This window comes from Gobio gobio, assembly GCF_949357685.1.
Source record: "Gobio gobio genome assembly, chromosome: 2".
Classification (NCBI taxonomy): domain Eukaryota; kingdom Metazoa; phylum Chordata; class Actinopteri; order Cypriniformes; family Gobionidae; genus Gobio; species Gobio gobio.
The window spans coordinates 1,704,860-1,732,859 of record NC_137098.1 but is presented as its reverse complement, the minus strand read 5'-3'; the positions used below and the strand labels follow the sequence as shown (position 1 = coordinate 1,732,859).

At 40.7% G+C, this 28,000-nt stretch overlaps 1 protein-coding gene across 2 annotated transcripts in view; it reads left to right on the top strand.

The window, feature by feature from the left end:
- The window catches only part of pde5ab (phosphodiesterase 5A, cGMP-specific, b), a gene marked incomplete at its 5' end in the record, with an annotated part of 95,925 nt that overhangs the window by 15,474 nt on the left and 52,451 nt on the right, over positions 1–28,000 (top strand). Inside the window, 6 exons of one of the 2 annotated variants that reach the window (XM_079810946.1) lie at positions 12,338–12,435; positions 19,560–20,166; positions 26,278–26,367; positions 26,447–26,518; positions 26,613–26,702; positions 26,779–26,916. In XM_079810946.1, coding sequence (XP_079667072.1) covers positions 12,338–12,435; positions 19,560–20,166; positions 26,278–26,367; positions 26,447–26,518; positions 26,613–26,702; positions 26,779–26,916 — 1,095 coding nt within the window. Of the gene's footprint in view, positions 1–12,337; positions 12,436–19,559; positions 20,167–26,277; positions 26,368–26,446; positions 26,519–26,612; positions 26,703–26,778; positions 26,917–28,000 lie in introns of those variants that run through there. The other variant, XM_079810945.1, reaches the window with a different exon arrangement.

Genomic DNA, 28,000 nt, shown 5'->3' with positions numbered 1-28,000 from the left:
TAATGCACTCTCTGATCGTTCCCTATCCCCTATATAGTGCACAGTCTGATCGTTCCCTATCCCCTATATAATGCACTGTCTGATCGTTCCCTATCCCCTATATAGTGCACTGTCTGATCGTTCCCTATCCCCTATATAGTGCACTGTCTGATCGTTCCCTATCCCCTATATAGTGCACTGTCTGATCGTTCCCTATCCCCTATATAATACACAGTCTGATCGTTCCCTATCTCCTATATAATGCACTGTCTGATCTTTCCTATCCCCTATATAGTGCACTGTCTGGTCATTCCCTATCCCCTATATAGTGCACTGTGTGATCGTTCCCTATCCCCTATATAATGCACTGTCTGATCGTTCCCTATCCCCTATATAGTGCACTGTCTGATCATTCTCAATCCCCTATATAGTGCACTGTCTGATCATTCTCAATCCCCTATATAGTGCACCGTCAGATTGTTCCCTATCCCCTATATAATGCACTATCTGATCGTTCCCTATCCCTTATATAGTGCACTGTCTGATCATTCTCAATCCCCTATATAGTGCACTGTCAGATCGTTCCCTATCCCCTATATAATGCACTGTCTGATCGTTCCCTATCCCCTATATAGTGCACTGTCTGATCGTTCCCTATCCCCATATAATGCACTGTCTGATCGTTCCCTATCCCCTATATAGTGCACTGTCTGATCATCCCCTATCCCCTATATAATGCAATGTCAGATCGTTCCCTATGCCCTATATAATGCACTGACTGATCTTTCTCTATCCCCTATATAATGCACTCTCTGATCGTTCCCTATCCCCTATATAGTGCACAGTCTGATCATTCCCTATCCCCTATATAATGCACTGTCTGATCGTTCCCTATCCCCTATATAGTGCACTGTCTGATCGTTCCATATCCCCTATATAGTGCACTGTCTGATCGTTCCCTATCCCCTATATAGTGCACTGTCTGATCGTTCCCTATCCCCTATATAGTGCACTGTCTGATCGATCCCTATCCCCTATATAATACACAGTCTGATCGTTCCCTATCTCCTATATAATGCACTGTCTGATCGTTCTCTATACCCTATATAGTGCACAGTCTGATCGTTCCCTATCCCCTATATAATGCACTGTCTGATCATTCCCTATCCCCTATATAGTGCACTGTCTGATCATTCCCTATCCCCTATATAGTGCACAGTCTGATCGTTCCCTATCCCCTATATAATGCACTGTCTGATCGTTCTCTATCCCCTATATAATGCACTGTCTGATCGTTCCCTATCCCCTATATAGTGCACTGTCTGATCGTTCCCTATCCCCTATATAATGCATTGTCTGATCGTTCCCTATCCCCTATATAATGCATTGTCTGATCGTTCCCTATCCCCTATATAATGCACTCTCTGATCGTTCCCTATCCCCTATATAATGCACTGTCTGATCGTTCCCTATCCCCTATATAGTGCACTGTCTGATCGTTCCCTATCCCCTATATAATGCATTGTCTGATCGTTCCCTATCCCCTATATAATGCATTGTCTGATCGTTCCCTATCCCCTATATAATGCACTGTCTGATCGTTCCCTATCCCCTATATAATGCACTGTCTGATCGTTCTCTATCCCCTATATAGTGCACAGTCTGATCGTTCCCTATCCCCTATAAAATGCACTGTCTGATCGTTCTCTATCCCCTATATAGTGCACAGTCTGATCGTTCCCTATCCCCTATATAATGCACTGTCTGATCGTTCTCTATCCCCTATATAGTGCACAGTCTGATCGTTCCCTATCTCCTATATAATGCACTGTCTGATCGTTCTCTATACCCTATATAGTGCACAGTCTGATCGTTCCCTATCCCCTATATAATGCACTGTCTGATCATTCCCTATCCCCTATATAGTGCACTGTCTGATCATTCCCTATCCCCTATATAGTGCACAGTCTGATCGTTCCCTATCCCCTATATAATGCACTGTCTGATCGTTCTCTATCCCCTATATAATGCACTGTCTGATCGTTCCCTATCCCCTATATAGTGCACTGTCTGATCGTTCCCTATCCCCTATATAATGCACTGTCTGATCGTTCCCTATCCCCTATATAATGCACTGTCTGATCGTTCTCTATCCCCTATATAATGCACTGTCTGATCGTTCCCTATCCCCTATATAATGCACTGTCTGATCATTCCCTATCCCCTATATAGTGCACTGTCTGATCATTCCCTATCCCCTATATAGTGCACTGTCTGATCGTTCCCTATCCCCTATATAATGCACTGTCTGATCGTTCCCTATCCCCTATATAATGCACTGTCTGATCGTTCCCTATCCCCTATATAGTGCACTGTCTGATCGTTCCCTATCCCCTATATAATGCACTGTCTGATCGTTCCCTATCCCCTATATAGTGCACTGTCTGATCGTTCCCTATCCCCTATATAATGCACTGTCTGATCGTTCCCTATCCCCTATATAATGCACTGTCTGATCGTTCTCTATCCCCTATATAATGCACTGTCTGATCGTTCCCTATCCCCTATATAATGCACTGTCTGATCGTTCCCTATCCCCTATATAGTGCACTGTCTGATCGTTCCCTATCCCCTATATAGTGCACTGTCTGATCGTTCCCTATCCCCTATATAATGCACTGTCTGATCGTTCCCTATCCCCTATATAATGCACTGTCTGATCGTTCTCTATCCCCTATATAGTGCACAGTCTGATCGTTCCCTATCCCCTATATAATGCACTGTCTGATCGTTCTCTATCCCCTATATAGTGCACAGTCTGATCGTTCCCTATCCCCTATATAATGCACTGTCTGATCTTTCCCTATCCCCTATATAGTGCACTGTCTGATCGTTCCCTATCCCCTATATAGTGCACTGTCTGATCTTTCCCTATACCCTATATAGTGCACTGTCTGATCGTTCCCTATCCCTTATATAATACACTGTCTGATCGTTCTCTATCCCCTATATAGTGCACTGTCTGATCTTTCCCTATCCCCTAAATAGTGCACTGTCTGATCGTTCCCTATCCCCTATATAGTGCACTGTCTGATCTTTCCCTATCCCCTATATAGTGCACTGTCTGATCGTTCCCTATCCCCTATATAGTGCACTGTCTGATCTTTCCCTATCCCCTATATAGTGCACTGTCTGATCGTTCCCTATCCCCTATATAATGCACTGTCTGATCTTTCCCTATCCCCTATATAGTGCACTGTCTGATCTTTCCCTATCCCCTATATAGTGCACTGTCTGATCTTTCCCTATCCCCTATATAGTGCACTGTCTGATCGTTCCCTATCCCTTGTATAATACACTGTCTGATCATTCTCTATCCCCTATATAGTGCACTTTCTGATCGTTCCCTATCCCCTATATAATGCACTGTCTGATCTTTCCCTATCCCCTATATAGTGCACAGTCTGATCGTTCCCTATCCCCTATATAGTGCACTGTCTGATCGTTCCCTATCCCCTATATAGTGCACTGTCTGATCATTCCCTATTCCCTATATAATGCACTGTCTGATCGTTCCCTATCCCCTATATAGTGCACTGTCTGATCATTCCCTATTCCCTATATAATGCACTGTCTGATCGTTCCCTATCCCCTATATAGTGCACTGTCTGATCATTCCCTATTCCCTATATAATGCACTGTCTGATCGTTCCCTATCCCCTATATAGTGCACTGTCTGATCATTCCCTATCCCCTATATAGTGCACTGTCTGATCATTCCCTATCCCCTATATAATGCATTGTCTGATCGTTCTCTATCCCCTATATAGTGCACTGTCTGATCGTTCCCTATCCCCTATATAATGCACTGTCTGATCATTCCCTATCCCCTATATAGTGCACTGTCTGATCGTTCCCTATCCCCTATATAATGCACAGTCTGATCATTCCCTATCCCCTATATAATGCACAGTCTGATCGTTCCCTATCCCCTATATAGTGCACAGTCTGATCGTTCCCTATCCCCTATATAGTGCACTGTCTGATCGTTCCCTATCCCCTATATAGTGCACAGTCTGATCATTCCCTATCCCCTATATAGTGCACTGTCTGATCGTTCTCTATCCCCTATATAATGCACTGTCTGATCGTTCCCTATCCCCTATATAGTGCACAGTCTGATCATTCCCTATCCCCTATATAGTGCACAGTCTGATCGTTCCCTATCCCCTATATAGTGCATATAACTTGATCATGCAAGTTAATGTACAGTAGCATAAGAGATTCAGGTTTAAACATTATTAAAGAAGTGTTTTGCATCGGGCAGAAACAGCTCAGCTCAGACATCCTGTCATATATTCATCTCATAACACGAGTATCAGGGATCAGGCTAAACCCTCCCCTTGCACACTTTCCTTTGTGTTTATTCCAAGTCTTGCTAGACCTTCGTGATGTTTACCAGGGAAAGCTCTGTGGTTTGTCAAGCTCAGAAAGAGAGACTCAACCCCCTGAAAGCCTCCACACCTCCAGCACTGCTCAGCCGGAGCTCAGAGACGCTCACTGGGAAGGGTTTCTACCGCTGCAGATTTCTCTCAAACTTCTGAGCCCTTCATGGTCTGAGAGGAGATGTGATATTCAGGAGGTTCTGTGCATGCTGGAGGTAAATATGCCTGCAGGTGTTGATGTGCATGTCATGGCATAAACAGGGCATTAATAATCGGAACGGTTAAAGGAATAGTTCTATAATAGTAAAAGCAGTGTTTATATTCGTTTATGTTCTGCAGAGGTTTGGAATGACATTTGTGAGTGAACTATCCCTTTAACTCTCCAGATGTGTTGGTCATGTGTATTGAATCAAAAGGGAAATCTGATGATGTTTATCTTTATCTTTTTGAACTTAACCCCTTAACTGTCACCCCCCTTTTGGAAAATAGTCATGAAAATGCACTATCCAAACTTAAAGGGCTGTAATTCAAAAATGCTTTTGGTTTGGTTTATAGAAGTTTGGTTTTGTTTTAAAGATGACACTCAGAGGATTATTGCTGAAACATTTCAAAATATGAAGGTATGAAAAAGTTATGGAAGTTTAAATTTACTGTAAATGAAAAATACTGTAATAAATATTTTTATTTGATATAAAATATATATATTTTAAAAAATATTTTACTATAAAATTATTATAAAATCAAAGCCATATCTCTAACCAAGTTGTGTTCCAAATTTGAAGTTGATATCACAAAAATTTAAGTCCCCATGAGATTTTGTTTAAGCGCTGTACCAGAAACAGCCACCGGGTGTCATACACTTTCCATTGTTTGTTTTTTCCTGTAAATTTCTGTCCAAATATCACTTCCATCACAAAACAGTCCCCAAATAAGGACCCTTGAGACTCAGACCTTTCCGACGATATGCGTCTTGTCAAGATTAGAAAAGATTTTGATTATAAAGTAGTTAAAATACATTTTGTAATACGAAACATGACGCCGCCCACTAGAGGGAGGAGCCACTAGAAGAATTTAGAGAGCCGTTTCCATGGTAACGCAACGTCTGATTTCAAAAACGGTTTTCACAGGATGAATTTTGAGTTCGTAAGCTTTCGAATGATACCTTATTTATAATAATTACTAAAATATATGCTACGAAAAAAGGTGATCAAAAAAGAGCGTGAGGCGTCCCGCCAGCCGATGACAGTTAAGAGGTTAAAGACAAAGCATTGGAACGTTTTGTGATCTAAAGGAATAAATAATAACAGTATTTATGTTTTTTTCTGATAACAATATTTAGAAAATGGGCATTAGAAATGAGAAAACATGAGAAAATACGCACCATGTAATCGAACTTTTTGTGGTCTCTGAAATATAATAAAAATATATGAATAATAATAATAATTTATATATAAATATTTAATTAAAATAATAACATATACTCACAAACCTTCCTATTGTGACTCGCGCCTTAAATCGGGATCAGATCTGACCATAATTCAATTAATTACCCAATAATAATGTTGAACTGTAAAAACGTTTCACTCATTGTAAGCAAACCCGATAATGTCCTGTCAGAAAATGATTGTTCACTTCAACTCTTAAACACAACACACTTTGTGTTCTGGGGCTTTTATTTTGAAGTGTATTTTCTGTTCCTTTTGTTCTGTTTTCTTTTCCTGTGTTTTACTTGAGCTGTCCGAACTCACTAATGCAGTTCACTGCGGCGCCATCTTCTGGTCAGATGCGGGTATTCATTCGACGCAACTCTCACAGTGCATTATGGGTATTCACTAGTCGTTGCGGTGCATTATGGGATTGAATGAGTGCACTTAACGTCCACTATGGTTTCGGACAACACTAAAAACGGCTGTGTGCCCTATTTAAGGGCAAAAGGGGTGATTTCGGACACAAGTCCCCCTTGTTATTGATTACCCGCACCTGTGTTTGGTTAGCCTCTTGCTTTCCTATATACACCGATCAGGCATAACATTATGACCACCTTCCTAATATTGTGTTGGTGACCCGTGGAGGCATGGACTCCTCTAGACCCCTGAAGCTGTGCTGTGGTATCTGGCACCAAGATGTTAGCAGCAGATCCTTTAAGTCCTGTAAGTTGCGAGGTGGGGCCTCCATGGATCGGACTTGTTTGTTCAGCACAGATGCTCGATTGGCTGTATGCTGGGTCCTAAAGTCAGTTTCTCTTCAGAATGCATTCAGACATTATACAATCATTTTTGGTGAAGTTTAAGCATGTGTGCTGAAGCATTCCTCGCATTCTTTTCATTCCTAAAAGGGGACAAATTGACCCATGAGGGAAGGATTTCATACTTTTTTTTATTACAGCCACATAAACTCCTCAAATCCAGTCAATTTTGTGTGTGTGTGTGTGTGTGTGTATTCGTGATTCAAGTTCAGCAAAAGTCCTAAGGTCTTGGGCCACTAAATGTAAAAATTGTAATTTTTTAACTAAATTTAAAGCTACACTGTGTAACTTTTTTAGTTTATTCTTAGCTAAAAACACTTAGTTCTTTCACAAATATATGTGCTCATTAATGTATATTTACTTCTTTCAAGTAATAAAGTATTCTCGTAAGTTTATAATATGCCATTGTAAACACATACGGGTGAGGGTTCGAATGCCGGTCGCCATGTTGCCCCTCCATCTTGAAAGTACATTAGCCAAAGAGGGACATACCCGTGAATTCAAGCTTCGCCTTTGGCGTTTTAACACTCGATGGCACCGTGTCCAATGTGGACGAGGTCCAACTGGAAGCCATATTAATCTTGGACTAAATCGGCCACCGTAGGAGTTAAAACGAAATCGGAATTGAGAGAAACAGAAACTAATATTCACTGGATGGTCATATACAAGTTCACCACTAGATGGGGGAAAATATCACAGTGTAGATTTAAAAATGAGTTTTGTGTCAAAATGACCCGAGGGAAAGATGAGGGTTTTAATAAACTGCTGCAATTAGATCCTCACCTCTTCCCACTAAACCATAACAGTAATGTGTCATTTAAAACATGGATAACATACTGGGGATGGTCAATACATATTTCCTTAAATTGGGAATTATGTCCGCATGCACTTCCTCTGGATATCATAGAAGGGATTGTTAAAGGGTTAGTTCACCCAAAACTGTAAATTGTGTCATTAATGACTGAGCCTCATGTGGTTGGACACCCGTCAGACCTCCGTTCATCTTCAGACACAAATGAAGATATTTTAGTGTAAATCTGATGCTCTGAAAGGCCTCCATTGGCTCAACTTTACACTCTCAAGACCCTTAAAAGACACTAAAGACTAAAGTTACAAAGTCCATCTCACTACAGCGGCTCTACAATAACTTTATGAAGACGAGAATAGTTCCTGTGCGCAAAAAAACCCTAAATAACGACTTATATAGTGATGATGATTTCAAAACACGGCATCATGAAGCTTCGAAGCGTTATGAATCAGTGAGTCGATTCAGCGGTTCGGAGCGTTATGAATCAGTGAGTCGATTCAGCGGTTCGGAGCGTTATGAATCAGTGAGTCGATTCAGCGGTTCGGAGCGTTATGAATCAGTGAGTCGATTCAGCGGTTCGGAGCGTTATGAATCAGTGAGTCGAATCAGCGGTTCGGAGCGTTAAGAATCAGTGAGTCGATTCAGCGGTTCGGAGCGTTATGAATCAGTGAGTCGATTCAGCGGTTCGGAGCGTTATGAATCAGTGAGTCGATTCAGCGGTTCGGAGCGTTATGAATCAGTGAGTCGATTCAGCGGTTCGGAGCGTTATGAATCAGTGAGTCGAATCAGCGGTTCAGAGCGTTATGAATCAGTGAGTCGATTCAGCGGTTTGGAGCGTTATGAATCAGTGAGTCGATTCAGCGGTTCGGAGCGTTATGAGTTAGTGAGTCGATTCAGCGGTTCGGAGTGTTATGAAACAGTGAGTCGATTCAGCGGTTCGGAGCGTTATGAGTCATTGAGTCGATTCAGCGGTTCGGAGCGTTATGAGTCATTGAGTCGATTCAGCGGTTCGGAGCGTTATGAATCAGTGAGTCGATTCAGCGGTTCGGAGCGTTATGAGTTAGTGAGTCGATTCAGCGGTTCGGAGCGTTATGAAACAGTGAGTCGATTCAGCGGTTCGGAGCGTTATGAGTCATTGAGTCGATTCAGCGGTTCGGAGCGTTATGAATCAGTGAGTCGAATCAGCAGTTTGGATCGCCAATTTTCAGCAGTTTGGCGGTTTGACACGTGATCCGAATCATGATTCGACTCACTGATTCATAACGCTTCGAAGCTTCATGAGGCCGTGTTTTGAAATCATCATCACTATATAAGTCGTTATTTAGGGTTTTTTTTGCGCACAAAAACTATTCTCGTCTTCATAAAGTTATTGTAGAGCCGCTGTAGTGAGATGGACTTTGTAACTTTAGTCTTTAGTGTCTTTCAAGGGTCTTGAGAGTGTAAAGTTGAGCCAATGGAGGCCTTTCAGAGCATCAGATTTACACTAAAATATCTTCATTTGTGTCTGAAGATGAACGGAGGTCTGACGGGTGTCCAACCACATGAGGGTAATTTTCATTTTTGGGTGAACTAACCCTTTAAGACATATAGGCGAACAAGTAACTGATCTCATGGCGTCACAATTTGTGAATTTCCAGGTTAGTTTGACTTCCTGCGTCCAGTCCCTCGTTCTCTCTTTAGGCCATCATTGTTTAAAGAGGTTCTCCGTCCCCATTAAACCGGCGGTTAATGAATGATTTTACTGCCATATTTGTCTTGTTGAGCAAACTAAGCACTCAAAATTGTTTCCACTGGGACGTCTCTCCATCCGCAGCGCTCCTCCACGCCACCGGCCGCTGGGTTTACAATAGCGGCTGAGCTGTTTAATGTAGTGCGGGGAATTATGGGCTGGAAGAGAGTGTTGTTTGACTTATGGCTGAAGGGCGAAGCGAGTGGTTTAGCTTACAGGGACCACATCTGGACAGTGTCTCTGCACATCTCGTTTGGGGACAGACGGTTGTGAAAGTCTCATGTGGAGCAAGCAGGAATCCCATCATGAGTCGCAAGCCATTGAGGAACAAACTGCAGAAATGTTTTATTGAAACCTTTTCCAATACAGCCGGCTCTCCAGAGACTGTCATTAGCTCACCCAGGCCACCCTGTTTACAATAGACTCACGTTTTCCCCGAGAGAGCGCATATGCTCATGTGGTGTCCGCTGTCCCAGGAGAGACGGAGGCACCATCTGCTGGTAAAGCTACACCACTGTGCTCAGAGATGGAGGAGTGGGACGGCTCGCTGCCCAATAATAGGCATGAGGTTAGCAAACAAATTCAAAGGGACCAATGTCTGGTAAGGGCTCTCAGTGTTGTTCTTTCAGTAATGAAGTCTAATGGCATTTTTGTAATATTTTGTGCTAAAATTTTAAGGTATTCCATGCTGTGTTTATTAAAACCTGCATGCATAATAATACTGAATGTACACTGCAAAAAATGCTTTTCTTACTTAGTATTTTTGTCTTGTTTTCAGTCCAAATATCTAAAAAATCTTACATTAAGAAGCATTTACTAGACAAGCAAAAGTTTTAGTCTTGTTTTGGGGGAAAATAACTCAAAATGAAGGGCGTTTTTGCTTAAAATAAGCAAAATAATCTACCAATGGGGTAAGCAAAATAATGTTGTTTTCTGTTTGAATTAAGATTATTTTGCTTACCCCATTGGCAGATTATTTTGCTTGTTTTAAGCAAAAACTCCCTTCATTTGAGTTATTTTCCCCCAAAACAAGACAAAAACTTTTGCTTGTCTAGTAAATGCTTCTTAATGTAAGATTTTTTAGATATTTGGACTGAAAACAAGACAAAAATACTAAGTAAGAAAAGCATTTGCAGTGTAATACTTGTGAAATGTTGATTAAGTGACACTGCAGTCACTAATTGACATGTCATGCCAACTTCCCATATGGTGTCTTGGAGATATTGATTTATGGATGAAAGGGTTGTGAGGAATGTATTTCTGAATATCAAATGGCAGTCAAACGTATCATTTTACATCAAATAAGTGCAAAAGACGATAAAAATGTGATGTCATGACCAACAATGGCTTCACAAAAATACTATTATTTTTACTATGTGAAATCATAATCGTTTAACAACATGGCGGCTTTAATTATTATTTTTTTCAGTCTTATAATATTTTAGCCACATTTGTTCATGTGTAGTATATTAATGCTGTATAATCATATCATACATACTTAGAACTAATGTTCTGTCAACGTTCTCTCAATGTTATGAACAGACATAATTTCAGTAAAAGTCATCAAGGCTTTAATAAGATTCTCAAAACGTTAGCACAATAAAACGTTGGTCTAATGATTTTTAAATGTTACTTCTTGCTTTAGAGAACATTTTGTTTTAATAACTTCTCGCTCTTATAACATATCATGATTAGCGGGATGGAGGTATATCTTCAAAAAGTGTAAGATTTAAGAGATTTGTTTGAATGTCACTTCAAAAAAATGCTTTTCTTACTCAGTATTTTTCTCATGTTTCCAGTTCAAATATCTAAAGATTCTTAAATCAAGATGCTTTTACTAAATTAGTAAAGATACATAAGACATTTTTCTTTGTTTTCTGGAAAAAAAATCAAAATGAAGAGATTTTGGCTTAAAACAAGCAAAATGATCCACCAATGGTGTCTGTGTTTGGCACAGAAACCAGATTATTTTTCTTACCCCATCCCACATGAAAAAAATACTATAGTATATTGTACAATTACTCTAGTGAGTACACTGCAAAAAAATGCTCTTCTTACTTAGTCATTTTGTCTTGTTTCTAATCTAAATATCTAAAAATTCTTAAATCTATATGCATTTAGTAGAGAAGGAAAATGACATAAGACATTTTTTCTTGTTTCCTGGGGGGGGGGGGGGGTCGAAATGAAGTGAGTTTTTGCTTAAAACAAGCAAAATTATCTGCCAATGGGGTGAGAAAAATAATCTTGTTTCTGATTGAAATCTTGTTTCTTGTTTCTGTCCCAAACACAGACACCATTGCAGATCATTTTGCTTGTTTTAAGAAAAAACTCACTTTCGATTTTTTTTTTTTTTTTTTTTCAGAAAACGAGAAAAAATGTCTTATGTCATTTTACATCTAGTAAATGCACCTTGATTTAAGAATGATCCGATATTTGGACTGGAAACAAGAAAAAGCTACTAAATAAGAAGAGCATTTTTTGCAGTGTACTAGTTTTTGAACCAATATAATACAGTAAATTGTAGTATATTGTAATATTTACTACACTTTGTCAATTTATACTACAGCCTTATGTAGTATTAACTATAGCCAATTGTTAAACTATACTACAATTTACTGTAGTGTATTTACTATAGTATGGTTCAAAAACACAAATTTTACTATAATATACTAGTATTTGTTAATGTGGGACTGGCGGATTTTGCTTTGGTTTAAGCAAAAACTCACTTCAATTTGATTTTATTTCCCAGAAAATGTCATTTTACTTATCATCTTGATTTAAGGATCTTTAGATATTTGGACTGGAAACAAGACAAAAATACTGAGTAATAAAATCATTTTTTTGCAGTGCGCGGCGCTGAGAGAGAGAGAGAGAGAGAGAGAGAGAGAGAGAGAGAGAGAGAGAGAGAGAGAGAGAGAGAGAGAGAGAGAGAGAGAGAGAGAGAGCGAGCAGTGAAGGTGTGTGTGTGTGTGTGTGTGTGTGTGTGTGTGTGTGTGTGTGTGTGTGTGTGTGTGTGTGTGTGTGTGTGTGTGTGTGTGTGTGTGTGTGTGTGTGTGTGATTGAAGATCAGATAGAGAGTGAGCGAGCGGGCGGATGAGATTCAGCGGCTGATCTGACTGTGTGTCGCCGGAATGGAGGTCTATCCTCCGGACAGTGAAGGGATGATGGAGGCTTGGCTTGACGACAACCTAGAGTTCGCGCACTCTTACTTTATACGAAAGGCTTCTCGGTAAGTCCAAAGGCTCCGAGGCATCGGACACGGCAGTCCTGAATGAATGAGACTATAGAGCATTAATACTCGCCGCGCAACGCAACGCTACAAATCATCGACGCGAATCTGCAATCTAACTTCAGAATGCGCCGGTGTTTACGGCATATTTCCCCACGAACTCCGGTGTAAACATAATTTGGAACTTGGACTCGTTTATTAGAGGAATTCAATCTTTTGTTTTGTGTGTTGTTTTTAAGTTCTTCATTAACATCATCAGATACACTGACTGTAGCCTGTACTCACTGTTCACACTGTTTATATCAACAAACAAACTCTTTTATTCTGATGTGATTGATATATTGATTTCTTTATGCACTGAAATGCAGAACACATGAGTTGCCTTAACTATGATATCAGATGAATTAACCTGTATTTATAGATGACTTGTGTGTTCAGTAATGAAGAAGCAAAATACTTGAATAACAATTGACTGTTTGACAACAACAACAGCTATTGTATTATATGACTAGTCACCAATTTGGCTCGTATTGGTTTGGTTTGTAAGAAAATATGAGATTTTTTTGGGGAAAATGAAGCGTTAAGGACCTCAAAATTTGCCGTCAATTTGCCAATATTGTCAATCGGTCAACGTTCTCTCAATGTTATGACATTATTTCAGTAAAAGTAATCTGGGCTTTAATAAGATTCTCAAAACGTTAGCACAATAAAACATGCAATTTTTATTAATGTTACTTCTTGTTTTAGAACATTTAGAGAACATTTTGTTTTAATAACTTCTTATAAACACGCTCTTAGAACATATTTTGGTTAGTGAGGATGGAGGTATATCTTCAAAAAGAGTAAGATTGAAGAGGTTTGTTTGAATGTCACTGCAAAAAAATGCTTTTCTTACTCAGTATTTTTGTCTTGTTTACAATCCATAAAAATAGGAATTGCACCCAAATGTTGTGTTTCTTCTGTGTGTAGCACCTACCGCTCTGCGCTCGGAGAATCCCAACATTAGGAAAAACTCACCGAAGTATTTGTTAAAAGTCAAACAATCACTGTCAATTGTTTCGTAAACCTGTCAGTGTTATATTCTCTCAGTCTGTGCATTCAAAGGATAGCTAAATTAAATAACGTTTTATATCCCTTGAATCTGTTATATTTAACTCACTCATCGGGCTGTGCAATCAATCGTATTTTATCGATTATTGTGCCGCCATCATTTCCTTCACAAACTTAACATCCAAATCAGCCGAATAAGTGAGTGATTGTAAAATGTTTTTTTTTTAATCTTAGATTATCTGACCAATTAAACCTGAGAGGAAACTTGATGCTGTTTTGCTCAGTGTACACTATATGAACTGAATTGAGTGTGTTGAGAGATATTCTCATATCTCATCGTGTTGAGCTACATCACATTGATTCGTTTTATGTACATTAGCTCACCTGTGTAATAAAGCACATGAGCGGCGTCTCTGTCAAGTCGGAGTTTGTTGCGAAAACTCGCCATCTTGAAAACGCCACGTCGATACTGGTCCTTTGATTTCTCATTTGTTCTAAAGTCTGCTTGCCACGTCCGTAACGTTTGAGCGAAACTACAACAGCGCAAGACGTTACACAGTCATCCACATCTCTACGACAGTTTCTGCGACATTAAAAGTGGAAACCGAGATAACACGGATATGACGCCATTGACAGGAGACGCCCTCACACGTCCCGGTTCCTTCGTTAAAATCACAATTTTCTCACGGTTTTCTCACACAAAATTTTTCAACTAAACATCGAAATAAATCTAATTAATAAACTAAATTAACCATTTAAACTAAATTACTGATCTAATTATTGATCTAAAGCCCTCACTGTCACTGTTATAAGATTATAAGCAAAATAATCTTAATTCAAACTGAAAACAACATTATTTTGTTGACTTTTGTTGACAACTTAATTTTTTGTTATTTTCCCCCAAAACAAGACAAAAACTTTTGCTTGTCAAGTAAATGCTTCTTAATGTAAGATTTTTTAGATATTTGGACTGAAAACAAGACAAAAATACTAAGTAAGAAAAGTATTTTTTGCAGTGTATTCTTGTCAAATAATGCGATATTCGATAAATAGATATGTGTAAAATCTATTTCTTTCCCCAACTGATATCGTTCACTTAAAGCATAAGCGACGGTGTTTACATGAATACTCATCAAGACAGCCATTTCGACAAAACTTTGTGTGTATTTGACAGTTCGAGTGTGTAACAAGACACGGAAAAAAGACAGCAGACAGCGCAAGACTGCAAGGAGTTGTTTTTCGCAAGTTATTGCGTTTAATAACTCTTTTTAACATCAAGTAAGTCACATAAATAACAGTCGTGTGCCCAGTCTATTCTCTGCTGTATGCGTAGACCTTAAACATACAATTTTCACAATGTTGAAGTAGCCTATTAAAATCATTCTGATATTGCGTGCCCTTGCTATATGTACATTTGTGATATTCCGATAATTTCTATATATTGCGCAGCCCTAGGGAAACCACTTTTGCTGCAAAAATCGTACATATTGCAAAAGAGACGCTGTTCCGAAACGCTCATAAGCAAAGGATACTATAGGCTTCAGATACGGTCAAATAGCCTACACACAAAATATGTCGAAATGCCTTTTTGGTAAGCATCCTCGTGAAGTTAAGGGATGAAAACACTGAGAGAGAGTGTGTGTGTATCAGTGTATTGGATCCGTGCATTATCTCTTAAAGGGACAGTAGCCTAATAAACCTGCTAATGTTAATCAAACAACAACAGACAGAGAGTAAATCCCTCACTGCTCTTGAATGAATAAACTGATTAGTCTATATTTAATGTATACAGCAGTGTTATTTTACATTTGATTACTTAAATTTCTGTTGTAGGTACGGATGGGTATCGAGAACCGGTTCCAAATTGCCCAGAACCGGTGATTCTATAAGAAACGAGCATTTCGATTCCGTTCATCGGTTACTTTGTGCGCATTTTATTGTGATTTTTTAAAACCGTTGCGCACACACACACGTGCGCTGTTTCCTGCTGCAGATACACACACACACACAACGGCTTCTCATAGTGAATGAATAGTGCGCGATAATGAGTTCTCTTCCTGGTCTTTTCAACAAAAGTCGAGGAAATAAATTTTCTGTTCTAGGCAGAATAACTTTTAACTGTATTTGTAATGTATAGCCTATATTTTATCAATAAAGTGCAGTGTTATTTTACATTTGATTACAGTTTCTGTACCTAGACCTTCCTGCAAATATTTATTTCAATAATCTTTGTTCAATTGTATTTATTTGCACAATTGCTAATTTGTTCTTTTTAAATTACTGAGTGTTTACGTGTCTTTAATAATGCTTGAAATTTATATTAGGCTTTTTTTTTTGCTAGGGTAGGCTATTTTTAAACCATAGGCAAAAGTTGCTAGCCTGTTGATTTTGTGTTCATGGTATTCAGCTACAATTAAATGTTAATAAAGAAATGTGTTTTATTTTTTACCCTATCGGAATTGAAATTAGGAATCGATAAGAATCGGAATCGTTCAAATTCAAACGACACCCAACCCTAGTTGAAGTACATTTTCCTGAAAATCCTAAAGCACTGTTTATTAAATTTGTATTTTTGTTCTATTGTATTTTATGTCGGTTTTCAAAAGTGTCTATTTAATGTCTTCCGTAACTGTTTCGGGGACTTTTTACCTTCATAATCTAGTATTTGTTTTTGCTGAAGTATTGATAATTGTGAAATTTCACTGACATTTAAAATGACTCGTATCAAATCTCCCCCCAATAATCGTGATTTCAATATTGAGCAATGATTATGATTTTTGCCATAATCGAGCAGCCCTATGGCCGACCGTTATTTTTTCTGGACCAGTGTAAAACATCCCAATCCTTCGACTGGCTGGGATCACTCACTCACCACAAGTAACTTAGATGTTTATTAAACGCTTGGATTGTGTCTCTTCAAAGTGAAAGTTATTTATTTAAACTATTCTAGCCAAGGACAATTTAGGTCGAGTCCATGGAGACTGTGGTGGGGTTTGAATATCCTCTCCGGATAATAAACATTTCATTGAGAGCGTGTGTTATGGTCTATTTTAATGCTTGCATTGTAATAAAGCCACTACAGCGTGTTGTTTTGACAGATTTGGACATAATCCACCTGCAAATGTTATGATTGTGGGGTCTTATGGACGAGCAGCTGAACTCAAGATCCCATTCCACCTTAAGTGAAAGCGTCGAGAATTGAACATAGAACCTTTGTAACGGATCGTTATATAGATGGGTCCAGCAAACGGCAATAAAAACTGAGCGTTTTATCTTGCTAGGTCAACTGTCGGGAGATGATCTGAAACAGATTCTCGCAGTATTGGAGGAGGCAGAATGGAAGTGCCTCCTTTCAGTTACAAGAGCCTTTTTCTTTGACTTTATGTGGTGTAGTCTGAAAAATACAGTACTTTTGATTTCAGAAATGAAGGGAAGTTGACTGTTTTTGCTGGTTGCTTTACCAAGATGAGCGCCAAATGAACTGACTTGTCTTAAAGGACTTTGACACAAGCAAAGTACACGCCAAATGTTATTCTCATGCTTTTTTTGTTTAGAGAAGAGATCATGATTCTGAATAGACAATTAGGGAGGCACCGATATGAAAACTGATCATTATTTATATTTGAAAGCCGATAACCGATATGTTGGCCAATAAATCTAAATCCACATTTTTAGATACTTTCTGAGAGCCTGATTACAAAAACAAAAGTCTCACCATTAAAAGCCATGTTCCATATATTGTGCATCCCTATAGACAATTAAACACAATAACATGTTTTAATTTACTAGAGGTTTTGACGAAATGTGAAAATTGCTGCATTTAATTAAAGAAAATTGGGTTGGACGAATGATTCAAGGACTTCACTTGTTTCATTACTGGATGAATCTGCGTTTTTGAACAAATCTCTTGAATTAATGATTCAATGACTCACTCATAAAGACTTCACTTGTTTCATTACTGGATGAATCAGTGTTTTTGAATGAATCTCTTGAATTAATGATTCAATGACTCACTCATAAAGACTTCACTTGTTTCATCACTGGATGAATCCGCGTTTTCTAAATGAATCTCTTGAATGAATGATTCAATGACTCACTCATAAAGACTTAACTTGTTTAATAACTTTAATAACTTGCAATCTTTATTTGAAGCGTCATTTTCATCCCAGTACTTCTGCGATAATCTGAATGATTTTAGGACAGAAATAGTGATATTGTGTGGTTAAAGCTGTTTGATGACAACGGCTCTCTCTGGATCAGAAGTGATCGTACTTGTCGAATGTTTAATAGACGTAGACAAATCATTGTCATTTAGGAATAAGATCGCATGGGTGTTTGAATCAAGATCTCCGTCTTTTAACGATTAATGGTGCAGCTGTAGCCTGACGTCGTCATACTCAATTCTAGTCAGAATACGAGTCTGATCTGCTCCGTTGGGCTGTGATTATGGGGTGTGTTTCAACTGAATGAGGAAAGACCTCAATTGGATAGACCTACAACCAATCAGAGCAACGGAGCGACACATAACGTTAATTGTCAAATGTCAACAGAACTCAACTGCTCTGTGTTGCCAAGTCCGTGGGTTGAAGCGACCCCAATTATGTGATATACAGACCCAGGACTGCGAATTTTAGCAAAATAACACATATTTTACCCCCCAAATGCCATTTTTTTCCGGAGAACCCGCCCAGAAAGCTATTGGGCTTGTTTTTGGCTAGTTTTGAGGCGGGTTCAATTGGGCGGGTTTTGTTGTAAAAAACTTGGCAACCCTGTGCCCGCACGCTGGAATAAGTAACATTAGAAGAAAAAGATGAGTGTAAACGATCTTTGCTGGTGTTGTAGAAACAGAATGTAAGGATACACAGAGTACTTACCAACACGATCATCATTTCTGAGAGAAATAGTAAATGTGAACGCATATATGAACAAGTTTAGGATTAGGACAAATTCAACCCAAGCGCCTTCGACGACGTGGATGATTACGTTACTGTTGATCTGTCCATCATCGCCTAAAGCCCGCCCTGATGATTTCATTGGTCCAAACAGTGAAAATTACTCCTCTACGGATCAAGTCCAGACCGAACTGCCCGAGTTAAAGGGTTAGTTCACCCAAAAATGTAAATTCTGTCATTAATTCCTCACCCTCATGTGGTTGGACACCCGTAAGACCTCCGTTCATCTTCAGACACAAATGAAGATATTTTAGTGTAAAGCTGATGCTGAGAAAGGCTTCAGATAGGCCTCCATTGGCATTCAGTACATTCACACTCACAAGACCCATAAAAGGCACTAAAAACGTCGCTACAAAGTCCATCTCACCACAGTGACTCTACAATAATTGTACGATGCGACGACAATAGTTTTTGTGCGCAAAAAAAAATCAAAATAACGCCTTTATCCAACTTGTTCTTGTCTTCCGTGTGTGTCTCCACGACGCATGCGTGAGAATATGAGCAGATCCGGCGTTCGGACACATGACCCAGAAGAGATTTGTTTACGAGCAGAGGAAGACGCGCGTATCTAAACTGTTGAATTCTACACTGATCGTGCTTTAGGTCTCGGCGTAGTTGTCAAAATGGACTAAAGTGTGCATTTCATGGATTCCCGAACGCCGGATCTGCTCATATTCTCACGCATGCGTCGTGGAGACACACACGGAAGACAAGAACAAGTTGGATAAAGGCGTTATTTAGATTTTTTTTGCGCACAAAAACTATTGTCGTCGCTTTGTAAAATTATTGTAGAGTCACTGTGGTGAGATGGACTTTGTAACAACGTTTTTAGTGCCTTTTCTGGGTCTTGTGAGTGTAAATGTACTGAATGCCAATGGAGGCCTATCTGAAGCCTTTCTCAGCATCAGCTTTACACTAAAATATCTTCATTTGTGTCTGAAGATGAACGGAGGTCTGACGGGTGTTGAACGACATGAGGGTGAGTAATTAATGACAGAATTTTCATTTTTGGGTGAACTAACCCTTTAAAATGTTGTCGGCTGGCATCCAGGCTAGTGCAGCTGTAGTAAATGCTGAGAATCAGCTCAACTAATTTGCCATGTTTTTGCATTTCTTCTTAAGGGAAATGGTCAACGCTTGGTTTGCTGAGCGTGTCCACTCCATTCAGCCGTCTAGGGAAGGAGCAAAACCCCCTCAGGAACCTGTAACGGCCCTCCATCCACTGGGTCCAGCCGATGCTCCATCTCCAAGTCCAGCTCCATCCACCCCTACACGGAAGATCTCCGCGTCCGAGTTCGACCGGCCGCTTCGCCCCATCGTGGTGAAAGACGCCGAGGGTTCGCTCACCTTCCTCAGCGACACAGAACGAGTGCAGATGCCGCTTCCTCCGTGCCAGCGGTCCGGCGGGGGCATCATGGATTCGGGAGACCGCTGTGCCCGCCTGCTGGAGCTCGTGCGGGACGTTTCCAGCCACTTGGACCTCACTGCCCTCTGCCACAAGATCTTCTTACACACTCACGAGCTGATCGCTGCGGATCGCTACTCGCTCTTCTTGGTCGGGGAGGACAGTTCAAACAGGAAGTTCCTGGTTAGCCGGCTCTTTGATGTGGCGGAAGGGTCCACTCTCGAGGAGGCTTCCAACAGCGGCATCCGCCTTGAATGGAACAAAGGCATTGTGGGATATGTGGCGGCCACCGGACAGCCTCTGAACATCAAGAACGCTTATGAGGTGAGGCTTTGTGTCATTTCTCCAGCCATTTCAGTGCTGAGACGAGCTGAGGATTCATCCTGTGCTGAACCTCACAAACAAACATGCCACGTTTGACAATGAGAATTAATTACAAATTGCATACAATTTATAGACATTATTGGAGGCTACATCATCAACAAAATCATGGAAACAACAACGCTATCCTAGTAACAAAAACACACCGTGAAAATGATACTCTGCAAAAAATGCTTTTCTTAGTATTTTTGTCTTGTTTTCAGTCCAAATATTTAAAAAATCTTACATTAAGAAGCATTTACTTGACAAGCAAAAGTTTTAGTCTTGTTTTGGGGGAAAATAACTCAAAATTAAATGAGTTTTTTCTTAAAATTAGCAAAACAATCTTGTTTTCTGTTTGAATTAAGATTATTTTGCTTACCCCATTGGCAGATTATTTTGCTTATTTTAAGCAAAAACTTCCTTAATTTTGAGTTATTTTCCACCAAAACAAGACTAAAACTTTTGCTTGTCTAGTAAATGCTTCTTAATGTAAGATTTTTTAGATATTTGGACAAAAATACTAAGTAAGAAAAGCATTTTTGCAGTGTATGATCAATAAGTTACAGGACGTTTACTTTCTTAAGTTGAAACATTTAGGAGTGGATTTTAGAAACTTTAGGGGCAATTATTTCTGCATTTATATATATATATATACTGTAATATGATAATACTGCAATGCTAGTGTTATTTTAATATCACCTAGATACTATAGGTTTATAGAATTTTGTAATTCTGCTTTTTTAAAGTCTGTATAGTTTTTATTAATTTTTATTTCAATTTTAGTTTGGTACATCAGTTTAATGAAACTAATAACAGGTTAATTTCAACCTAATGAAAATAAGAAAGTTTAAGAAGTTTAAAATTAGCCCATGATTTACTCTCCCTCAACTCATCCGAGGTGTGTGTGACATTCTTCTCTCAGACGAATAAAATCTGAGTTATATTACAAAAGTCCAGGCTAATCCAAGCATTAGAATTGGATTAATAGTTGCTCTGTTTTTGAGGTGCATCTGTGCATCATATAACTGCTCCAGCGGCTCTGGGGTGTTAATAAAGGCCTTCTGAAGCGATGCGTTTGTGTAAGAAAAATATCCATATTTAAAACTTTATAAAGTGAACTTTCGGCCTCCGCCTTCTGTGTAAAAGTGTTGAATGTTGAAAGTGAAACTCAAGATGTGTTCGTGACGTCTTTCCATCCGCAGGGGAACTTTCAACACTTTCTCCATAAATTGAACAGGGAAGGCGGAGGCCGAAAGTTTACTTTATAAAGTTTTAAATATGGATATTTTTCTTACACAAACGCGTTGATTCGCTTCAGAAGGCCTTTATTAACACCCCAGAGCCGCTGGAGCAGTTATATGACGCACAGATACACTTTCAAAAACAGAGCAACTATTAATCCAATTATAAAGCTTGGATGAGCCTGGACTTTTGTAATATAACTCAGATTTTATTTGTCTGAAAGAGGAATGTCATACACACCTAGGGGCTAATGTTCATTTTTGGGTGAACTATCCCTTTAAGTCGCAATGACTTAAACATCCAAGTTGATTTTACTTAAAAATGTGACACAAAACACGCTATCTTGTATTTTGAGGCATCTTAACGAGATGGTCTAGTAGATCTTAAATGGATTTCTCTCTATTAGTTTTTTTCAAACGCTCATGCTTATCTCAGTAATTAGACCGACAGAATGAATCGTTTCCACTGATAATGAGTGATCAACAGATTAATGCATTCTGATACCTCTGTGTTATTTTTGCCATGTGGAAACTCTTCCGTTTGAGAGTCTTAGATAACATTTACTGCTTTATAAAACCCTCCTAGTCAATAATAACGTCTCCTTAGAAACGCAATATAGGCTACATCTCTTAGGGCCTTTGATTAGATTTAAATGTTACGCAATTCAGTTGCTAACCAACAGTTCGCTTAATGATAGCAGGTATTTTTAGCTCTTTGTAATTTAGTTTAATTGTGTTTCTCCCAGAGAGAGATAGGAAAGAGAAAGATTAAAGTGTCTGATTACGGTTAAGGTGAATCCAAGTGTTTGTTGATCCTCTGAGACACTGTTTCATAGAAGAAAAAAAAACCCTCAAGATGATGTTTTAGCATATTAGAGCATGATGAGATACTGATGGTGCCTTTAAAAGTTATTTGACTTAAAGGTCAAGAATGTGATTCCAGACCCGCCAAATCAAGTCATGTCAATGAATCACTGGAGCCACGAGAGATGAAGAAGGAAATGATGTCATGATCCCAAGGCCATGCTAACCAGACACATCATAGCCCCACTGAGATGAACATAACACTGCATCAAATACTGCAGTGAAAATGACATTTTAGGGTAGAAATTCACTATTAAAGTGCCCCTATGGCTCAGTTTTGTTTTGGCGTCTCCTACAGCAGGTTTACATGAATCCAAGGTCAAAAAACACTTTCATTTACCTTATCAGCTCTTTTCTCTCAGTGTCTGAAACGCTTAGTTCGAAGATTCAGTCTCTCTAAGCCCCGCCTCTCTTAGAGCCTCTGCTGTGATTGGTCAGAAAGCAATCGCTCATTATCATATCTGAATCTGGCGTGGGTTTGAGCGTCTCAATCTCAGAAGAAACAGCGTCTTCTCCACATGACCAACACCAACCAAACTCTACAGTCTCAGAGACGACTACAGTGAGAGAGGGCGGGGCTAAGAGACGCTGTTCAGCCAATCAGGACCAGAGGAGGGCTTTAACTACAGTGAGTGAGGGCGGGGCTAAGAGACGCTGAGGAGCCAATCAGGACCAGAGGAGGGTATTAACTACAGTGAGTGAGGGCGGGGCTAAGAGACGCTGTTCAGCCAATCAGGACCAGAGGAGGGCATTAACTACAGTGAGTGAGGGCGGGGCTAAGAGACGCTGTTCAGCCAATCAGGACCAGAGGTGGGCATTAACTACAGTGAGTGAGGGCGGGGCTAAGAGACGCTGTTCAGCCAATCAGGACCAGAGGAGGGTATTAACTACAGTGAGTGAGGGCGGGGCTAAGAGACGCTGTTCAGCCAATCAGGACCAGAGGAGGGCATTAACTACAGTGAGTGAGGGCGGGGCTAAGAGACGCTGAGCAGCCAATCAGGACCAGAGGAGGGCATTAACTACAGTGAGTGAGGGCGGGGCTAAGAGACGCTGTTCAGCCAATCAGGACCAGAGGAGGGCATTAACTACAGTGAGTGAGGGCGGGGCTAAGAGACGCTGCTCAGCCAATCAGGACCAGAGGAGGGCATTAACTACAGTGAGTGAGGGCGGGGCTAAGAGACGCTGTTCAGCCAATCAAGACCAGAGGAGGGCATTAACTACAGTGAGTGGGGGCGGGGCTAAGAGACGCTGCTCAGCCAATCAGGACCAGAGGAGGGCATTAACTACAGTGAGTGAGGGCGGGGCTAAGAGACGCTGCTCAGCCAATCAGGACCAGAGGAGGGCATTAACTACAGTGAGTGAGGGCGGGGCTAAGAGACGCTGCTCAGCCAATCAGGACCAGAGGAGGGCATTAACTACAGTGAGTGAGGGCAGGGCTAAGAGACGCTGCTCAGCCAATCAGGACCAGAGGAGGGCATTAACTACAGTGAGTGAGGGCGGGGCTAAGAGACGCTGCTCAGTCAATCAGGACCAGAGGAGGGCATTAACTACAGTGAGTGAGGGCGGGGCTAAGAGACGCTGCTCAGCCAATCAGGACCAGAGGAGGGCATTAACTACAGTGAGTGAGGGCGGGGCTAAGAGACGCTGTTCAGCCAATCAAGACCAGAGGAGGGCATTAACTACAGTGAGTGAGGGCGGGGCTAAGAGACGCTGTTCAGCCAATCAAGACCAGAGGAGGGCATTAACTACAGTGAGTGAGGGCGGGGCTAAGAGATGCTGCTCAGCCAATCAGGACCAGAGGAGGGCATTAACTACAGTGAGTGAGGGCGGGGCTAAGAGACGCTGCTCAGCCAATCAGGACCAGAGGAGGGCATTAACTACAGTGAGTGAGGGCGGGGCTAAGAGACGCTGTTCAGCCAATCAAGACCAGAGGAGGGCATTAACTACAGTGAGTGAGGGTGGGGCTAAGAGACGCTGCTCAGCCAATCAGGACCAGAGGAGGGCATTAACTACAGTGAGTGAGGGCGGGGCTAAGAGACGCTGTTCAGCCAATCAAGACCAGAGGAGGGCATTAACTACAGTGAGTGAGGGCGGGGCTAAGAGACGCTGTTCAGCCAATCAAGACCAGAGGAGGGCATTAACTACAGTGAGTGAGGGCGGGGCTAAGAGACGCTGCTCAGCCAATCAGGACCAGAGGAGGGCATTAACTACAGTGAGTGAGGGCGGGGCTAAGAGACGCTGCTCAGCCAATCAGGACCAGAGGAGGGCATTAACTACAGTGAGTGAGGGCGGGGCTAAGAGACGCTGCTCAGCCAATCAGGACCAGAGGAGGGCATTAACTACAGTGAGTGAGGGCGGGGCTAAGAGACGCTGCTCAGCCAATCAGGACCAGAGGAGGGCATTAACTACAGTGAGTGAGGGCGGGGCTAAGAGACGCTGCTCAGCCAATCAGGACCAGAGGAGGGCATTAACTACAGTGAGTGAGGGCGGGGCTAAGAGACTCTGCTCAGCCAATCAGGACCAGAGGAGGGCATTAACTACAGTGAGTGAGGGCGGGGCTAAGAGACGCTGCTCAGCCAATCAGGACCAGAGGAGGGCATTAACTACAGTGAGTGAGGGCGGGGCTAAGAGACGCTGCTCAGCCAATCAGGACCAGAGGAGGGCATTAACTACAGTGAGTGAGGGCGGGGCTAAGAGACGCTGTTCAGCCAATCAGGACCAGAGGTGGACATTATGCAAATGAGTTACATTGGTTTGTAACAAGAACTGAAACTGGAATTACTGATGACTCGTTTCAGCAGTTCAGAATCAATTCTGTCTTTTATAATGTTATTATATATTTAAGTATTGAGGAATATTAATGAACTAGATGTACTTACTATACACTCTAAAAAATGCTATTGGGTTGTTTTAACCCAGTGAATGGGATGTTTTAACCCAGCAGTTGGGTTAAATGTTTAATTAAAACAACCCAATCGCTGGGTTAAAACAACCCAATTGCTGGGTTAGTCCATTTTCAACCCAGCAATTGGGTTGTTTTAACCCAGTGAATGGGTTGTTTTAACCCAGCAATTGGGTTGTTTTAACCCAGTGAATGGGTTGTTTTAACCCAGCAATTGGGTTGTTTTAACCCAGCAAATGGGTCGTTTTAACCCAGCGGTTGGGTTGTTTTAACCAAGTGAATGGGTTGTTTTATCCCAGCAATTGGGTTGTTTTAAGCCAGTGAATGGGTTGTTTTAATCCAGCAATTGGGTTGTTTTAACCCAGTGAATGGGTTGTTTTAACCCAGCAATTGGGTTGTTTTAACCCAGCAAATGGGTCGTTTTAACCCAGCGGTTGGGTTGTTTTAACTGAGTGAATGGGTTGTTTTAACCCAGCAATTGGGTTGTTTTAAGCCAGTGAATGGGTTGTTTTAACCAAGCAATTGGGTTGTTTTAACCCAGTGAATGGGTCGTTTTAACCCAGCGGTTAGGTTGTTTTAACCCAGTGAATGGGTTGTTTTAACCCAGCAATTGGTTTGTTTTAACCCAGTGAATGGGTCGTTTTAACCCAGCTGTTGGTTTAAATGTTTGCTTAAAACAACCCAATCGCTGGGTTAAAACAACCCAATTGCTGGGTTAATCCATTTTCAACCCAACTTGGGTTGTTTTTAACCCAGAGTGTAGGGTTAGGATTTGTTTGAGTGTTATTTGCATGTAATTATGCATAATTTACTGTGACTTCTATGGTAAATACATGTAACATATGTAACAAGGACACTGTAAAATAAAGTGTTACCAAATAATTGTATTTGTCATGCACTTTGATCTTCAAAACGGAGCTTTTTACGTTCACAAACAGCGAAATTACACAATATTTGATGGGGCACTTGAAAATGAATAATTAAAAAAAATGCATTGTCTTATTAAATGCGCAGTCAGGATAAATTAGGATGCCTGTTGAATTTTTCCCCGCTTTCCTCCATCAGGATCCGCGCTTTAATGCAGAGGTGGACCAAATCACGGGGTATAAGACGCAGAGCATCTTGTGTTTGCCCATCAAAAACCACAGAGACGAGGTGAGAGATGCATTTAAACATGAAAAAATCCACATTTCCTATCAGAACTTGCCTGATGAGTGTGATGCAATGCTTAAAGGTTGTTGGCGTGGCACAAGCGATCAATAAAAGGTGTGGAGAGAACAGCACCTTCACGGAGCAGGACGAGAGGGTGAAAACTTTTGCACTTTTTAACGTAACAGCCATTTTATAGTTTCCATCTCGTTCTGCCACTATAATAATGGGTTTATTTTCAATCCCAAAAGGACTTTTCTTCGTACCTTTCGTTCTCTGGTATAGTGCTGCACAACGCACAACTCTACGAGACATCGCAGCTAGAGAACAGGAGAAACCAGGTATGCTAGTTCTACACATGTTCGTGAGAATTGCGTTTTTTAATGGATGCATTTAAACTGTAACGTTGTGTTGTAGGTGTTGTTGGATCTGGCCAGTCTGATCTTCGAGGAGCAGCAGTCATTGGAGGTCTTGCTGAGGAAAACGGTGGCCACCATCTTGTCTTTCATGCAGGCCCAAGAGTGCACCGTCTTCATTACTGACAGAGAAACGGCTGTAAGACCAACATATCGCATCACATTTATTTGCAAAACGCTTAAACTTTCAAGGAATTGGTGTGGCCATTAAAGGGATAGTTCACCCAAAAATGAAATTCCCCCATGATTTACTCATCCTCAACTCATCCTAGGTGTGAATGACATTCCTCTCTCAGACGAACACAATCAGAGATATATTAAAAAGCATAACTGGCGTGACGATGATACCGGACGTAGTGTAAAAAAACGTAACTGGTGCACAGATTGTGTCAGACGTAGCGTAAAAAAGCGTAAATGTCGTGACAATGTCAGACGTAGCATAAAAAAACTTAACTGGTGCGCCGATTGCGTCAGACGTAGCGTAAAAAAACCTTACTGGTGCACAGATTGTGTCAGACGTAGCGTAAAAAAACGTAACTGGTGCACAGATTGTGTCAGGTGTAGCGTAAAAAAACTTAACTGGTGCGCCGATTGCGTCAGACGTAGCGTAAAAAAACCTTACTGGTGCACAGATTGTGTCAGACGTAGCGTAAAAAAACGTAACTGGTGCGGCGATTACGTCAGACGTAGCGCAAAAAAAACGTAAATGTCGTGACGATGTCGGACATAGCGTAAAAAAATGTAACTGGTGCACAGATTGTGTCAGGTGTAGCGTAAAAAAATGTAACTGGTGCACAGATTGTGTCAGGTGTAGCGTAAAAAAACGTAACTGGTGCACAGATTGTGTCAGACGTAGCGTAAAAAAGCGTAAATGTCGTGACAATGTCAGACGTAGCATAAAAAAACTTAACTGGTGCGCCGATTGCGTCAGACGTAGCGTAAAAAAACGTAACTGGTGCACAGATTGTGTCAGGTGTAGCGTAAAAAAACGTAACTGGTGCACAGATTGTGTCAGACGTAGCGTAAAAAAGCGTAAATGTCATGACAATGTCGGACGTAGCATAAAAAAACTTAACTGGTGCGCTGATTGCATCAGACGTAGCGTAAAAAAACGTAACTGGTGCACAGATTGTGTCAGGTGTAGCGTAAAAAAATGTAACTGGTGCACAGATTGTGTCAGGTGTAGCGTAAAAAAATTTAACTGGTGCACAGATTGTGTCAGG